Here is a 17772-nt window from a genome sequence, read left to right on the forward strand (position 1 = left end):
GGAGTTGTATGATTGATTTTATTATTTTTAATCGGGTCTTTATCCAGGAAGGAAGAAACCTCTTAAAGGCTGTTGAGTTTTCTGAAATGACAAGAAAGACTTCGCTGATAATTGACTGTTTTGCCAACCTCTGACCTCCAGGGCTAGTAATGGGCAATCATCAACACATGGAATGGGCTGGGTTGCCATGGTTATGCTCACTCCCCCGCCCATGCTCACTCCTGTAAACTGGTGGGGAAGGAGAATTTCCTAGATTAAATACCTCAGTTTCCCAGCTGGCCTAGCTCATCCCGATCAACAGCATAATATAGGGATGTGCTGCTGGGCTGACTTCTCAGAGTGAAAGTGCCTTCACTGTGAACACACGACTCTGTGCCTTCAGATAGCCCCGGAAGGGCTGCTACAGAGTTAGTTGCATGGAAGTGACAGCCAGCGAGGAAAAGGGGATGGGTGTTTTTCAGTGGCCTAGTTCAGAGGAGGGAAATACAAGATATGTCTGGCTTACAAACATTTGATGCTGGTTTTGTTTTAAATTCCAAATCCGCTTCCCATTCTCCATGAACTTTCTGACTCAAATCTTACTTTCCGGGGTATTGTGCTTTCCTCGCTCAGTTGGTACAGTCCTTCTCAAAATTCAATGTGTGGGCCAAGAGCCTTGTACATCTCCTACAGTTTTTTGAATTCCCGAGTTTGCTGCATTTCTTTGCCCACCAAACTCATGTGTGGTTGGCATGGTGGTGTAATCACATGCGGAGATGACTGAATGCTTCTGGGGTCTGAATTGAACACATCACAGATGAAGAATGCCTTGCAGATCATGAGGAAGCAGGACTGGGAACTCATATCCTTGGGGACAGAGCGAAGGGGTTAGCTTTCTATATATGGGCAGAGTGGTGACCTCGGATAAGACACTGCATCTTTTGTAGATAGAAGATGAGGTGCATTTGAAAACAAACAAACCTAAAACACAAGGTTGTGGTCAATCATTTGAGAGTTGTACCACTCTCTTTTTGACATTTTTCCTTCCCATGAGTTGGACCAACATTCTTGACTTAAAGTGGTCTAGATAATGTGTCTTCTAGCAGAAAGATTGCTTGAATAGTCAGTGTTGCCACTAACCACAGCCAGCAGTGTCCTGTGCTCTTTCCGCAGCCTCTTCTGCTCCGACCTGTTTAGGGATCAAAAAGTTTGGCTTGGGACTTGAGTCCTGGTCCCTTCTTTTGTGCTGCCATCCGTTTGCTGGGCCAACCTTTATGATGAGACAGTTAAATAACAAATATTAATCAGAATATAAATCTAATTACCTTGGCAAGCCAGGAAAAGCCATAATAGGAGCATTTTCCACCACTGTTTTGAACATTTCCTGTCTTACATTCATGTTAATTAAATGCTAGAATGCTTTGTAGAAACTAGGAGAGGGTTCCTCAAAGGGTTAAATGTAAACTAGTTTTGCTGTTGTATTTCCCAGGAACTTGCAGAAGAGATCAGCACCCAGCATTCCCCGAGGAGGGAGAGAATGCTGGCCTCCTAGATGGTGGGTTTTTCCGTCAGCGACATCTTGTTCTGTGAATGAATCACGTTATTCCTTCCTCTTACTTTCTGCTGCCACCATAGCTTTGAATTTCTCTTTCGGAGAGGAGGGAGAACATGGGGTTGCTAGTCTGCTCAGTGTTTGGGTGTGTGTGTGCGTGCGTTTAATTTTATTTGGAGGGGGGGTAGAGGAGAAGGGGTGGTGTGGAGCAGAAGCAGTAGATGTGATTTGAAGCTCCTGCTGAGCAGATCTGTGGGAGTGGAGTATCGACCTCTGAAAAATCAATGGCTGCTGCAGTAGCCGTGCTTGGTGTTTTGCAAGATCTCCCGTTGTAGGAATGTAGTAAAGCCAGCACCACTTTTCTCTCTCCCTCCCCCTTAATTCTATACCCAGTCTCCACCAAAGCAGCCAGACCCACCTAGATTTGCTGAGGTGGATTAGAACAGCAGCTTATTTTTGCAATTGAGTAAAATTTCTTGTGTGACACTGAGCCCCTCCTCCTGGCAGCCTCCTTTCCAAACGCTCCTTCCCTGCACTGCAGCTAGAGCCAGCAGCTTCTACCAGTTTGTCTGAAGCCATCCTGGAAGAGGGAGTTTTTCAGCTTGCTTTTCAGAGAAGGAAACTGCACAAAGATCTCTCTGTCATATTCTAGTCCCCATCCTGGAACAGTCGCTCGATGGCGCTGATACTCTGGAGAAGCTCAAACCTCCTCATGGAGGAAGGGGAGGAAAAATGGTTTGTCCATAGAACAAAAGAGGAGACTGAATACTGAGGAATGTTTAGTTTAGTTACCTTTTTAGCATTTACTTTTTGTTCTCTTTTGGACCGGGCAATGACGGGCGCAATTTTAAAGACTGGTTGGATGGAGTAACTCCCACATAGTGGGACTCCGAGTATTTTATGCATCCTTTAGTCTGCAACCACAATCCTAGCGCTCTTTCTTCCCAAAAAATGCTGTGTGCCCTCCAGGGAGGAACCTGGAAACTGTCTAGTTTGTAGCTGCTCTCTCATGGTCCTTGTTCAAATCAATAAATCTCACTCCCAGTTGAGCTCATAGTGACACATTAGGAAGGGCGGAAACCTGATTGACAGTTATATTTAAATCCCTCTCTTCTGGCTGCTAATGGTTAAAGCTTTTGAAAAGGGATGCAGGGGAAAGGGGGAGGCTGTGAACCAGGTGCGCTGATATCTGCTCATGGCGCACTGCGTAGAACCGCGCTACGGTGGTGCTTTCTTTTTCCTCCCGGTATGAGAAACAGGGAATGCCTGGAAAGTCACCTTCCTCTCCAAGGTTGTTACAGTTCTGGAAAAGTTAAGTGTTTGTTTTGTTTTTTTTCCTAGTTTAATGAATGGAAAAAACACAGAAATAAAGCCATCTTCTCTCCACTTTGGGAGCATAACTAATATAGTGGAAGAAAGCTGTTTGGGGCGGAGGGGACAAAACCCTGTATTGAAGTGTGCAACTGCACTTCAGTTTTTTTTGGGTATTAGTTTTGTTAGAAATATCTGTTTAAAGGTGGCTGGAAAATATTGATAAGCACTCCTTCCTAGCACGTGTATACACATAAATAACTCTCGTCTAGTCCCGCTTCCCAGAGCTGTTAGCTAAATATAAATTTCACTTCTTTAAGATTCCTCCCTCTGCCCCCACCCAAGAAGGATGGTTGTGGGATGGACAGAAACCATCTTTGTCAGCAAGAGTTCTGAGTTTAGTCTTGAGGTACGTCTGCACTGCAGTAAAAAATACACAGCATTGAGTCTCCGAGCCCAGGTCAATTGACTTGGACTCGCGGGGCTAAAAATGGCAGCGTAGACGTTTTGGGCAGGAGCCTAGGCTCTGAAGCTGGGTAAGGGGGGTGGGTGTCAGAACCTAGGCTCCAACCTGAGACCAAACACCTGTACTGCAATTGTTTAACCCTGTGAGCCCAAGTCATCTGACCTGGGCCAGCTGCAGCTCTGCTGGTAGCTTTTTATTGCAGTGTCGATGTCTCCTTGGCCTCCATAAACATTCTAGACTTAATGATAAGCCTATGGTGGTCTACGCTACGGGGGAAAATCGATCTTAGATACGCAACTTCAGCTACATGAATAACATAGCTGAAGTCGAAGTATCTAAGATCGAATTACTCACCGTCCTCACGGCGCGGGATCGATGTCCTCGGCTCCCCCTGTCGATTCCGCAACTCCGTTCGGGTTGGTGGAGTTCCGGAATCGATATAAGCGCGTTCAGGGATCGATATATCGCGTCTAGATGAGACTCGATATATCGATCCCCGAGCAATCAATTGCTACCCGCCGATACGGCGGGTACTGAAGACATACCCTATGAATAGAAGATTCTACACCCCTTTTCCCCTTCCCCATGTATGTCCCAGGAATGATGAGCACCTAGAAGGTGCTTCTGGTGCCATGAAGAATGGCCCATTATTCTCCACACAATAGCCTGTTGTGGGAGACTGGAGGTACTTCAATGGCCTGGTCCACTCTGTGGCAAGTTTGTATGCTTTTAGATTAGAATTCAGGTTGTTGGAAATCTGTGTTTTGTGGGTTTTGGTATTTGAATCATTTCTTTTTCTTTTTTTGCCCCCCTCACAGCACTTTCAGGTCTGCATGGTGCTTTCCTGTGCAGCCCATGTCTTAGAACTGGCCTGCTTTTTTAGAACAAAAATGTCCTGAGTCTGTTTGCAGTGCACTGAGTGCTTGAGACAGTTGTTAACAGCACGGTTAGAACTTTGGTACACACAACGGGTAGAGTCTGGGCAGAGACAGTACAGGTCTGTGCGCGTCCGTGCCAGTTTGCCTGAACTCTAAACTAACATTCCTGCCTTTCACTCCCAAAGAGGTGTTAAGTCTCATGGTCTCTCCAGTTCTCGTCTAGTCTTCTCAGCCTGCAAAGAGCAAAGTTTTGTTGGTGGATGTGTCCCCCCTAGGAAGTAGACTGAGACCTACCAGTTCCTTTTACCTTGTTTAATAAACCGCAATTCTGTAAGTATTTCTGGTCACTGTTGTATGCTAGGTTTGTTCTGGGGGAGAGAAGAGAATCTTCAGCTATCTATTTAGGGTGGTTTACAGTCCTTTTATGCTATTCTGGCAGAGCAAATGTATCTCGCTGGGAGCTGAGCATCTGGCCTGCAGTGCTTAAATGAGAGCATGTAAGTGATTGCAGCTACTGTAGAAAGTGAAGTTCACACAACGCTAAGATGAACAGGGAACGTTCCTCTCTCTAACTGGATTTTGTCTGGCTACAGACACAACAATTCAGCCAGTGCATTTGCTGTGAATGAAAAATCAAAAAGATGAGAATTCTCTCCACTATAGTTTGCCAATAAACACTTGGATTTAATTGATTCATAACTTGTAAAAAAAGTTTAATAGAACTCTAACTTGTGTATAAAGTATTCAGGTAAGGAAATCAAAATTAAAACTTGTACCCCATCCTTAATTCTGCCCCTCAACTCAACCTATCTTCCAAGTGGTTAGACCCACCCCCAAAAGTGGACCGTTTCTGTACATGAATTACAATAGTAAGTTATGGTGTGGTGTTGCGTGATATACGGGGTTCACCCTTGAATGTAGTGTTAATGGGGTACAATGAGGTCTTCAGACCTTAGTGGGGTGTTACATGGGGTGGCAAGTGAAGTGTAAAATGGAAGATATAGCAAGGAAGGAATGGGTCTAAAGCCCGTAAGTAGCGGGGAGATCATCGTTTGCTGGGCAGCCCTTTAGTTTTCTGTGGTATAGTGGACCAGAGGAGGTTGGGTCCGTGAAGCATATTTGAATATGAAATAAGTTGTGGGGGTGTGAGAACAGGAGACACTGGTATTGAAGACGTTTGTAGTTCTTGAGTGCTTGGAAAGGAAGTTGCCGAAAAATGAAGAAACCATAACATAAAGCAGGTGTTTCCATTGACGAGAAGCGGTAAGGATGCTTGTCCAGTTTCAGAAAATCAGAGAATAAGAACAATGTGTTCTAATAATTCCCTCGTTAGTCCTTTCTCGGATTTTAGAAGCCCCTTTTGGTTGTGCCTGTGGAGTTTACTAGTGTCTGTGTGGAAGCGGTAAGCTCTACCATGTTTCTCCAGTTTGTAATTTTCTTGAACCCTCATTTGACTTAATGGTGCCAACAAGGATTACGGGCAGTGCACAGATCTTAGAAGGTGAAGTGTCTGTAGTGCTGAACGTAGAGGACATCAAACAGTTTGTAAGTATTATATAAACTGCTGTGTGGAACCGTTATTCTCCAAGTCTGGAACTTATAAACCTTGTGGCTCTGCGGGCATTGCTTACAGACCTTAAATGCTCTGTGCATAACATTGTATAACTTATATAATTGAACCAAAAAAAATTGAGGATCAAGTGGAATTTCTACAACAGGCTTTGTTTTTGAACTGACCATACAAAAGAAGACTTTTGGAAGTGTGTGTATTTGGGGTGGTTTTTGTGTATGGTTTTGTTTTGTATCTGAGTCTTGTATCTTAAATACTTTATTTCATTAATGTAAAGCTTGCCCCAAAATAATTGCATAAAAAGCTTTACAACTTTCACTATTGGTTGGGTTTTGTAACACGATATTCAAATCTAAAGCATATCTAGAATAAACTGTGGGAAGCTGTAGAGGCTCCACCATGGATGGATGGGTAAGAGTGACTTTGTCAACTTTTGCACCTTCGGGAATCGGGGACAGGCTTGGGTCTGTCCATCTCCCATTATAAGGTAGAGCAGCGACTGGTGCTCTCACTAAAGCTTGTGATGCAAGAATCCATAGTAGCTAGAGCATGGTGCATCCTGGCTATGCCCCTTCCCTTTTCAACCAACTCTTTCTATGCCCTTACCCTGGGGACTGTGGGAGGCGGTATCGGACAGATGTAATTCCCATGTGGTGCGATTTGTTGACTTTGGTCGGTCCCTTTTACTTTGGACCTTTTTATACTGCTCTCACAGACTGTAGCCCAGACTCAGGAGAATTGTTATCCTAATCTTAAGTATTTCTAGTTGATCCATCCTCATGTTTTCTTAACAAATGAGCTAGTGTCTGATAGTGAGATGGTGGTTCCTTTTTCATATAAAACAAAACCCTTTATTTGGGCACAAACTAAGCAGCTCCCTCTTATTGGTCATGCTAGGACTTGCAGCTCCCACCCTGAGAAGACCAGTCCCCCTGCTCCTCCACGTTGAATTATGTGATTTTCAGGCATCGTTTTGTTGTGGTATGAAAAGGTTTTAGCTGCTGAGTCCCTGTTTGTCAGCAGTGCTGACAAACCCACGCTGGCATGAGCTGGGATTGGGCAACCAATTGCAGCTGGAACAGTTATCATTTCAGAGTCCCTGTGGGCTTCCGCTATCAGGTCACATCCCAAAATAACACTGGGCAGTATTTCAAGTGAAGAAACGAAGGCTTTGGGGCTGCAGCCAGCCTGGAGTGTGAGATTCTGTGTGAAATAGTTGGAATCCCTCCAGTGTTTTTGATCTGCATGGCAGATGAGCAATAAAATGCATAAAAAACACATTGGAAACACGTGAGGAAATTCTCCAGACCCTGACGTTTCCTTCAAGTTGGCAGAGCTACTGCTGTTGATCCTCACCTCCTGTCTCTGTGTGACTGGCTGTGCTCAGAAGAGGGAGAGCCCTGTTAGTGGTACTGTTACGTAGTTCGAAGTCTGTCTGTGAAAGCCTTGCAGAGGGCGAATAAAGTTTGTCTCTGATCTAAAGCCCATTGAAGTTAATGGGTCTCTGTTACCTGCAGTGAGCTTTGGATCAGGGTCTTTGTGCTAAAACCTGTCCCAGAAGCAAATTGTGGAGGGGAAGTTTTATTGTATTTTTCTTTGTGGTGCACTTCAGTAAATTACATATTAAAGTTTTCTGGGTGTTCGGGCCTGATTAAAAGACACTCTAGTTATTTGAACGATAGCCTGTCTGAGAAACTCATCTGCTCAGATGGAAACTGGATGCATCTTTGCCATAGTTAAGCTTAATAGTCCCAGGTTTACCATTTCGTTCCTTCTCCCTGAAGAAGTCAAATTCCTGTGAAATTTTATAAATACTACATGATAGCTTTGAAATCCTAACCTTAAAAAAAGACAGCGTGTCTGATAGTTTCGCTCCATTGAGAGAAGGCTGCATTGTTGGAGTTTATAAACTTCAATGGCTAAATCATTCAGCCTAAGGGAGGTTAGATGCAGCTGACACAGTATTTTCATTAGAATGCTGTTGTCCTGTTGCATATAATAAACGTGGTGTTGTTTTAACATATAAGCTTTACACGCCAATTAAATAGTCTGTCAGAAAAGTACAGTGGGCTTACATGTCCATGTTCCTTAATTTCCTTAAATTATGCACATGATAGAGAGCTATAAAATCATGACTGGGGTGGAGAAAGTGAATAAGGAAGTGTTGTTTACTTCTTCTCATAACACAAGAACTAGGGATCACCAAATGAAATTAATAGGCAGCAGATTTTAAACAAACAAAAGGATGTATTTCTTCACACAACACACAGACAACCTGTGGAATTCTTTGCCAGGAGACGTTGTGAAGGTCAAGACTATAACAGGGTTCAAAAAAGAACTGGGTAAGTTCATGGAAGATAAGTCCATCAATGGCTATCAGCCAGGCTGGGCAGGGATGGTGTCCCTAGTCTCTGTTTGTCAGAAGCTGGGAATGGGTGACGGGATGGATCACTTTGATGTTTACCTGTTAAGTTCATTCCCTCTGGGGCACCTGGCATTGGCCACTGTCTGAAGACAGGATACTTGGGCTAGATGGACCTTTGGTCTGACCCAGTCTGGCCGTTCTTATGTAAGGACACGGCTGCTTCACCTGACTTTTGTATAAGATGAAGGTCCAGGACCTGATTTTTCTGTTAGGCCCTTTTAATGTAGTGTAAAGGGACCTTAAATTGGATGTAACATAGGTAAGCATATTTAAGTCAGTAAATTCCCAAATTAAGCTAAATGTTTGTAGACCAGTTTAAATGTATCCACACAGGAAGTCTATATCATTTAACTAAATCCATTTTTAAAAATGACATGCACCAGGTTAGCCAAACTTTTGTATATAGACGAGTCTGTCATAGACTTTTTAGTTAATTTAAAAGGTTAAATATTTAAAGTTGAGTTTCAAACAGCTTTAATGTTTCCTCCTCTCAGTATCTCGATGCTTCACTCCCTCACACAGTGTACTTATCTATATATTTCCAGTATAAGCCACATGACCTACTGTTGTAGCCTTTACTCTGCCCATTGATAATGTACAAACATCAGTCTTGTCACATAGCAACCACCGGTTTCCTCAAACTCTTTCTTTCTTTCTGGAAGAAGCCAGATATAGCACCCTGCCTTTTACCTGCCAAAGATCAGAGGTGTGTCCCCGCCACATTCCTGCTGTTGTCAAGAGTGTTCACATTTCTGCCTTAGTGTACAGTCCCCAAACACCCATCATTTACAGTCATTCTCTGCATTCATTCATTCTCTCTCTCTCTCTCTCTCTCCCCCATATTTAGAGATGTACTTTTCCAGTGGAAGTCTGAGTAGGTATCTAGTATGACCTGGCCTCTCTTGTACAGATAACATCTGTAGAGTACTGTACTTCATTCTCTAAAACAACGCTGACAAAGTTTACAAGTGAGGGTTTTCCGTTGCGTGTGGCGATCTGGACTCTCAATTCCCCTTTAATTGTTACGGGAATCAAGCATCCAAATCCCCCCCAACAACTTGGACAATTTCAGCCTAAAAGTATTTTAAAGTACTTAAGAGAAATGCAAGCCTTCATCATATGTATTCACCCCCATTGTAGTGATGTGTTAGATCAGAGTTAAGGATGTTCGTGTACTTAACTCTGGATTTCCTTGCTTTCAGGCTTGTTATAACTACATTCAAATAAGTCTTTTAGCAGAACTAATTGATACACCTCTGCAGTCTCATTAACAATGTCTTCCATTTTTTGGTCTGGAAATAAGGACAAAAATCAGAGGTATTGGGGGTTTTTCCCTCAAAGTATCTGTAAAGAAGGCGGCATTCTTTTCCTGGCTGTTCCACAGTTTTCCAGTATAATGTTATTTAAGTCACTTAAAGGGGCTGGGAGAGGAGGTCGAAAAGAGAGCATGCCTCTTTTTTGTATTTGTGGTTGTATTTTAATTTTGATTCTTTATATAACTTCCATGTATGTTTCATATTAGGAATTTGGATCTTATCATCTTGTCTTTCCTGGAAGACGCTGGCAACTATGGAGAAAATTAGTCTCATGCTGGATAAGAAATAAGAATCAGATCGAGGAAAAACCTGCCCCATTTTTGTTCATTAAACTGTTACGGTGCTGCACTTTATATTAACAAATTCAGGAAACAACAGTTCCTACATAAAGAATAAAAAAATCTGAAACCTTTAATTTTAACCTAAGGTTTATATTTTAGAAGTAAGGAAAATAAGATTTCTGGCAGGGTCAGAATCCTTATTATACTCTTCTTTGGGTTTCTGCAGAGAAGGAGTTACTAATGGTGGACAGGTGGGCGGAGAACGAATGTGTGTGAGAGAGAGAGAGATGGGGAGCACATTGCCATATATTGTCTCCTCCAGCTCTTCCCAATATGATAGGTCGTGGGTGGTGGTGGTGGTAGTTTTTTTTAATCATAGAGCTTAATCTCTTAATGGCAGGGACTATCTTCGCACATGAGTTTTTGCAAGTACCAAGGTACTTGAATAATAGCCATGTGTAGAAAATGCAAGGTTCCCCTACCCACTCGCACATGCAGTATTCAGACAATTTACCCATTGTTCACGGGCTGCAATTTTCCGGCAACTGTTGTGCCAATTTAGGGCATTGAAGTGAGTTCAGACAGGACTACTGTCTCCTGGTTCAAGGTGGAAGTGTGCAGTAGGGGAGAGCCTTCTCTGTTCTTGCCTTCCATAATGCCTTGAAACTTAATGCTGTAGAAAGAAATGGCTAATTTCCAGTTTCTGTAAAGAAAGGGAAGTGGGAAATTTTTCATGGTTTTCTTTTCATGGTTTTCTTTTAAATCTGTATTTCAGTTTGTGTTTTTTCTCAAGTAAGAAGCTCCCCAGCCCATCTGAGGTCTCAGAGTGGACTGAGGTTAGGCAGGAGTTCTCAGACTCTTTCAAAGGGTGAGCCATTCTTCTGTCATGGACCACTTCCCTTCACCTAGTCATCACATAGACAACCTCTTCTCCCGTTTGCAGTCATATACGTGCCTGTGGCAACTACGTCACTTGCTTATATAGGAACTTATTTTTATTTTTATTCTCTTTGAATGCAACTTAGCAGCTGAAACACATTGGAGAATTGGCACCCATGTGACCAACTAGCTTTCTGGACCGCCAGTTAGCACTCCACAGACCACAGCTGGGGAACTTCTGGATTTGGGGGCAGGAGGACAGAGTAAAATGCAGTTGTCAGTTAACTAGGTTTGAGCTACAGCCTTCATAATTGACACAGTAACATGAGCTGGTTTGATTGATTTTTTTTTTTTCTATTTGTTTGTAGTTTGCCTAGGAGCAGAATGCAGTGAATTCTGTAACAGACACTTCTCTTTGCTGGTGGTGTGCAGGAGAACAGTTTCTCTGCCTCTTAATTTTTTTTGTCTGATCCACTTTTCTGTGCACTACAGGATCTGTCTGGTTCAATAGATGATCTACCCATGGGTACAGAAGGAGCCCTGAGTCCTGGAGTAAGCACGTCGGGGATTTCAAGCAGTCAAGGAGAACAGAGTAACCCAGCTCAGTCTCCTTTCTCTCCGCATACCTCGCCTCACCTCCCAGGAATCAGAGGACCCTCCCCTTCCCCCGTTGGCTCTCCTGCTAGTGTTGCTCAGTCGCGTTCTGGTCCACTCTCGCCTGCTGCAGTACCAGGTAAAAGTATTCAGTGTATCTGTGAATCCACTTTTGACAGCTCTGTGCAGTTGAAGCGCCTGGACTCAGTGAATTAAAATGGGCAGTTTTAAAGAGAGGTTTACCAAGAGCAGTCCTGCTTTCTGACTCTGGGGGTCTCATGATCATTTAATTGCCTTAAAAATAAGGCTACAACTTGGAGGAGGAGATTTTTAAATGTATGAAATAAGGTATCTAGCGGAGTAGCTGTGGTCTGTTTGCTTGCAAACTAGTAACATAATGTTAATTGTTTTATATGGAAAAGACTAATTTAACTGTGTTTTCTCCTCCTCCCACACTTCCTTTGGTTGGCTTAACCCCTCCCGCCACCTCCCCTTGGATTTTGTTGCTGCCCTATTGTTTAATGCTATGAGTCTAAGTCTCTACCAGCCATTTCTAGGTATTCTGCATTTTCTTGTGTATGTGCTTCTTGTGGCTAATGCTTTTCTATCCATGGTGCAGGCAACCAGATGCCACCCCGACCACCTAGTGGCCATTCGGACAGTATCATGCATCCTTCCATGAATCAGTCAAGCATAGTACAAGATCGAGGTAGGGGAATGAGCGTGTGTGTGTGTGTGTGGTGTTAAGGTTTCTAAGTTTTAACAGTAGACTTCTAAATGTAAAGCAGGATATATAAATAATAAAGATTGTCTGGACTGTGCAAGCTTTGAAACCAGCCTCTTCCACGTGAGGCAGAGATTGTGGGCTAAGATACCATTTGTAAAGCTGGAGCAGCTCTTTCAACCCAATAAGGGTTCAGAGCACATTGCAATAAGGTTGTCTGTTGCTTACCCGAGAGATTTTACTTCGATTAAGATATTCCCTGCAGCTTTTAAAACAAATTTCTGTGAATGCTGCATTTCCAAGAACCATAACCTTAAACTTCAAAATGCAGGATGTTGACAACAGTTGTCCCTTTGTGCTCCATAAAAGGGAACAGGTTCACTGGAAGGTGGATACGTGAGTAGGAACGTCTCTTTTTATGGCTGCAGGCATATGTAGTGCGATGGTCCTCACTAAAAAAGCAACATTGGCAAGTGCCATGACATGCTGCCGTTTTTCCTGAGTTAGAGTAGGCAGTAGGTGTGGAATCTTTTGGCACATACAATTGACTTTTTTTTTTTAATGGCAGTTGCTTTAAAAAAAAAATTCTGTATGGGTTGTGTCATTTGAATGTGTGTATGTTCCTGAAGCCCAGAGATGTTTGTGTGTGCAGTAGTACCAATGATTTGAATGAATAACGATCTCATTTGAATGTCTCATTGATCAGGTTACATGCAGAGAAATCCTCAGATGCCCCAGTACAGCTCACCTCAGCCTGGCTCCGCCTTATCTCCACGTCAGTCTTCTGGAGGACAGATGCATGCTGGGATGGGAGCTTATCAGCAGAATTCACTGGGAAGCTATGGACCCCAGGGGGGTCAGTATGGTCCTCAAGGTAAGGACGTGAACCAATCGGATAGAATGGGAAACTGATAGAGCTCTATTTAGTAAACATGTGGGCAGGAAAAATGGCCTATATCCCCTGTAGTCTTTTTTGCATTTGTTTGGACTGGTTTAAAATGTGTGGATCATGCTGCAGCAGCATCTGAAACCCTTTCCTGCCATGAAAGGGAGCATGCTTTGTGTGTGTCGCTTGGGAACAAGGGTAAGACAGATGGCTTTAAGGATTAAAGTACTTCTGCTACTGAATTCCCCTCCTGGTTTGTAAAAACATTGGATGATTGTGCCTCCAAACTGCTGCTAATTCAGTTAACTTCAGAGGGGGGAAACTTGACAGGAATTGTATGTCTTATGGCACTTTTATTTGTGACCTCGCCGTCTTGTCCTGGGCCGTTTGGCTCATTGTGTTCTGTGATGTGCTCAGGGGAGGTTCGTACTGCTTTTGAATTGATGTTGTCGCTGGATTGTGTTTTTAGACCTATTTTATGTGTATTATAACCAGGTAAATTAACTGAGTTGAGGTGCTAAAATTCACCCATGTCCCTTGTGCTCTTTTTATTAGTGATTTTAAAACAGCTGCAGATTTGAAGACTTCCAGTGAGTCACAAATTAGGTAGTTGAATGTGCTCCTTCTCCCTGCTCTTCTCTCTGCAGGAGGTTATCCCAGACAGCCGAACTATAATGCTATGCCTAATGCCAACTACCCCAGCCCAGGAATGGGGGGAAGTATAAACCCAATGGGAGCAGGGAGCCAGATGCATGGTCAGACTGGTGTGCAACCCTATACTGGGCTTCCCCCAGGAAGGATGAGCCATGCAGCCATAGGGAACAGGCCCTATGGACCCAACATGGCAAATATGCCTCCCCAGGTGGGGACAGGGATGTGCCCACCACCAAGTGGCATGAACCGGAAAGCACAAGAAGCAGCTGCTGCCGCCATGCATGCCGCTGCCAACTCCATCCAGAACAGGTAAGAAATGAGGCTGCCCTATGGCTCTGTTCTTGCTTTGAGCCCTTTCACATAGTATGTCCTATAACTTCAAACTGAGATGTGTTTTGAAACAAATCAAAGTTGAGGAACCCTGAACACAGGTTTCCTTCCAATGCCTGCAGAAGAGCAGTTCTTCAATTATCCTGGAGAAGTTAGAAGCGGAGAAGTGTATTTGAACCGCTACGCAATTAGCAATGTTTATGTGGCTTCTTTATGTGTACAAAGAAAGTCTCTGTTCTTTGACATCCATGCAGTTTTGGTTTCTGGAGCTGTTGCACAGGTGAGAACAATATATTGTGTGCCTGGAAGAGCCAGTAAACCTAGCAGCCCATGATTCCAACTGTCTGTTTTTTGAGTCGAGGCGTTTAGACCCAAGTTGTCCAGTGCAGTTCACCTTTTCCTTTGGGGTCTTGATGAGCAGCAGACCTGAGGCCGGAGATCTGGAATTCATTATTGGAGTCTGCAGGAAAGAGTAGGATGGCTGTAAAATCAGGTGGAGGTTGCATACAGAGGTCAACCAGGGTAGTCATGAGAGCAATGAATTCACACACAAGTTGAGTTGCCTCTGCAGAGTAGAAGTTTGCTGGTTTGTCTTGCATATCAATGAGATCTGAACAAACATTCCAGTCTCCCATTTCTGTTAATGACAAGGTCTATCCCCTGACTGTACGGCTGTTGGATTAATAGTCCCCAACCACAGATATAAAGATAGAGATGCCTCTTCTATTGCAATGTGACTTTGAGCTGGTATTTAGGTGTGGTGCTTTTGGGTATATCTGATATAGCAAAAAGGAGAAAGAGCAGTGGTTGCAGTAGACTGGAGAGCAGTGTACTTTCTGCTTGGACATTAGGAGCAACGGCACTTACAGTGACATTCCAGATCTGAGAGTTGATCTCCTTTGGCAGGTCACCTAACACCTGCGACGGAGTGCAACAGAGCAAGATTGGGGGGAAACTTTCAAAAGCGTAGAAATTCCATTTTCAGAATTGTTTGGCGTATTTTGGAGCTTAAGTCTCATTCACTTTCAGTGAGACACAGACTATGTCTACACTGCCGCAGTTAAGGCTCTGGGGATGTGTTTTGTGCTCTGAGTACACAGGGATAATATTTCTGTGGCTGACCCAGGTCTGTTGACTTAGGTCCACAGGGCTCAGGTTCTGGGGCTGAAAAATTGTTTGGGCTTGAATTGGAGCCTGAGCTCTGGGACTCTGCGAGGGGGGAAGGATCTTAGAGCTTGGGCTCCAGCCTGAGACCAAACATATAGACAGCAAGTTTTAGCCCGACCTGCCCAGCCCAGCTGCAGCCGTGCCGTGTGTCTTTCACTACTGTGTAGATGTACCCGAACTGCCCCATGTGGACGCTTCTGGTGCCAACTAAAAGGAATTTACTTTGCGTTAACATAGTCCATTTGAAAGGGGACTACTAGTTCATCCCAGCAGTGTCCACACGGAGCAGTTAGAGTGCAGCACTTCAGTGTACTCTGCAGTTCACACCCCTGTACTGTCCCTATTGTGGCGCATTGTAGACAAGCACTTCCATTTCATAGTTCAACTGCAGGAAAGCCTCCATTAGCAGAGCCCACTCTAGCAGAATAAAAAACTTAATGCTTGATATTGAAAATGTACTTCTGCTCTCTCCCTATCCTGTTTCCAGGGCTCCTGGCTATCCCAACATGAACCAAGGGGGGATGATGGGAACTGGAGCTCCTTATGGACAAGGAATTAACAGTATGGCTGGCATGATAAACCCCCAGGGTCCTCCATATCCTATGAGTGGGAATATGGCCAACAACTCGGCAGGTAAGCCAGCACTAACCCCAAGGAGGGCATTGGATTTCATGATACTGAATTGAAGTGCAGTGTTGGAAGATTCTGTTTAATCTTCTAGGGATGGCAGCAAGTCCTGAGATGATGGGCCTTGGGGATGTCAAATTAACGCCTGCAACTAAAATGAACAACAAGGCAGATGGGACGCCAAAAACAGAATCCAAATCAAAGGTAAAGCCTGTGTATTCCTGTTACCTTCCCAGGTGATAGGAAATGTGAGAATATGACCTTCATGCACTAGTTTTAACTGATCGTCTGTTCAAAACTTCCATTTAATAATGTGACTCTATTTACTGCCTGAGTATTTTCAGACTGTATTTAAATGGTCCCTGAAGGCTTGCTAGTACACCTTTCTCCTCCATCAGTAAACTTATCCTTGTAATCTGTTACGTGCTGCTTCTGAAACGTTGCACCGCTGGGTCAAATGCGGCTAGTGAGGTGAATGTCCTTTTTGTGTGCAGTACGTTAGATCATAATTTAAACAATTACATATGAGATTTTGATGTAGAATGCTCTGGGAAAGGCTCTGATTGTGTGTAACATACTCTCCCTTGTTATTGTGTATTAATATTGTAGTTGTGCTTAGAGACATGGAAAGTCGGAATCAGGGTCCCATTGCATGGGCATTGTACAAACACATAGATGACATGGTCCCTGCCCCAAGAAGATTACTTTACTTTACCCTTTCCCTCAAAATTATCTGTTGTACGGATGCCACTCTCTCCCCGTGGTTCTGTAGAGCAGTTACTTAAGAAATGGGAGAGAGTCTGTTTTCTTGCTAATAGGGTTAGAGACAATCTAAACCAACATAGCCATGTCAGCTAGCCTCAGATCCTGGAAAGGCAGGAGGAGGAGGAAAGTGTTTCACAAAGAGCACAATAACTTGTTCCTGCCACAGTCTCCTAATTCTCTTCTCAGCGTCGTCTTCAGCTGATGACTTCAAGGCATTCCAGGACCGCTTCAAGCGCATGGCAGAGACTTTAGATCAGGGATAGGCAACCTATGGCACACAAGCTGATTTTCAGTGGCACTCACACTGCCCAGGATCCTAGTCACCGGTCTAGGAGGCTCTGCATTTTAATTTTAAATGACGTTTCTGAAACATTTAAAAACCCTTTATTTACTTTACATACAACAATAGTTTAGTTATGTATTATAGACTTATAGAAAGAGACCGTCTAAAAACGTTAAAATGTATTACTGGCACGTGAAACCTTAAATTAGAGTGAATAAATGAAGACTTGGCACAGCACTTCTGAAAGGTTGCCGACCCCTGCTTTAGATATACCTCTGGAAATGGTGCAGGTTCCCAGACTGCTGGACATCTTGCACCCATCCGTGCCTGGTAGGCTCTCCATATCTATAAAGGAGGGACTTGTTGGAACCTGTGAAAAACCTGTGGCGCACACCAGCATCCGTTATGGCTACATCCACACTTTGTCACTTCCAGGGGATTTTGAATCTCTTTGTTCCCATCCAGTACCAGATTTTCTTGTAGTAGCTGCAGTCCAAGAGATATTGAAGCAATAGGGACCTCCCAAATCCATACCCAGGGAGAAAGGTCCAGTCTGAGTCTATTCAGATGCAAAATTTTCATCTACCAGCCGCCACATGCTCCAGATACTTCTGTCTAATACTGTTATTTCAGTTGAAACCGGCTGTCTCAGTTTGTGGACATGCTACTTCCAGGAACACAGAGAAGAGCTAAAGAGCATGTCTGAAGGACAGCTGATAGCCCGCATATCCTTATAGACTGCACTGGATGTATCCTGTGCAGCAGCACGTTCTGCGAGTACATTGGTGGGTGTGAGACGATCATCCTAGGCGGTCCAAACAGCAACTGAAGAGCCTCCCTTAAGGGCAATAAGTGCTTTAGTTCAAAGACAGATCCTATTCCTTAAAGGACTCCAGGGTGACGTTACCCTCCCTGGTCCTCTGTGTTCCATCCACAAGAAGGAAGCAGTGAAACCACAGATTTCTTTCAGGCAGCATTCTTCTGGCCCCTCCTATTACCAGCCTTCAAAGGACATCAGAGCTGCTGATAAAGAAACAGAGGTTCTTCTTCGAGTGATTGCTCATATCCATTCCAGTTAGGTGTAC

The 17772-nt window shown here is 43.8% G+C and overlaps 1 protein-coding gene across 1 annotated transcript in view; it reads left to right on the forward strand.

The window, feature by feature from the left end:
- Positions 1-17772, forward strand: part of ARID1A (AT-rich interaction domain 1A) — an 81596-nt gene that overhangs the window by 37412 nt on the left and 26412 nt on the right. Inside the window, exons 5-10 of the mRNA XM_030538694.1 lie at positions 11150-11390; positions 11871-11960; positions 12682-12849; positions 13509-13824; positions 15500-15645; positions 15734-15843. Coding sequence (XP_030394554.1) covers positions 11150-11390; positions 11871-11960; positions 12682-12849; positions 13509-13824; positions 15500-15645; positions 15734-15843 — 1071 coding nt within the window. The remainder of the gene's footprint in view (positions 1-11149; positions 11391-11870; positions 11961-12681; positions 12850-13508; positions 13825-15499; positions 15646-15733; positions 15844-17772) is intronic.

The sequence above is a fragment of the Gopherus evgoodei genome, chromosome 20 (assembly GCF_007399415.2).
Source record: "Gopherus evgoodei ecotype Sinaloan lineage chromosome 20, rGopEvg1_v1.p, whole genome shotgun sequence".
NCBI lineage: Eukaryota > Metazoa > Chordata > Testudines > Testudinidae > Gopherus > Gopherus evgoodei.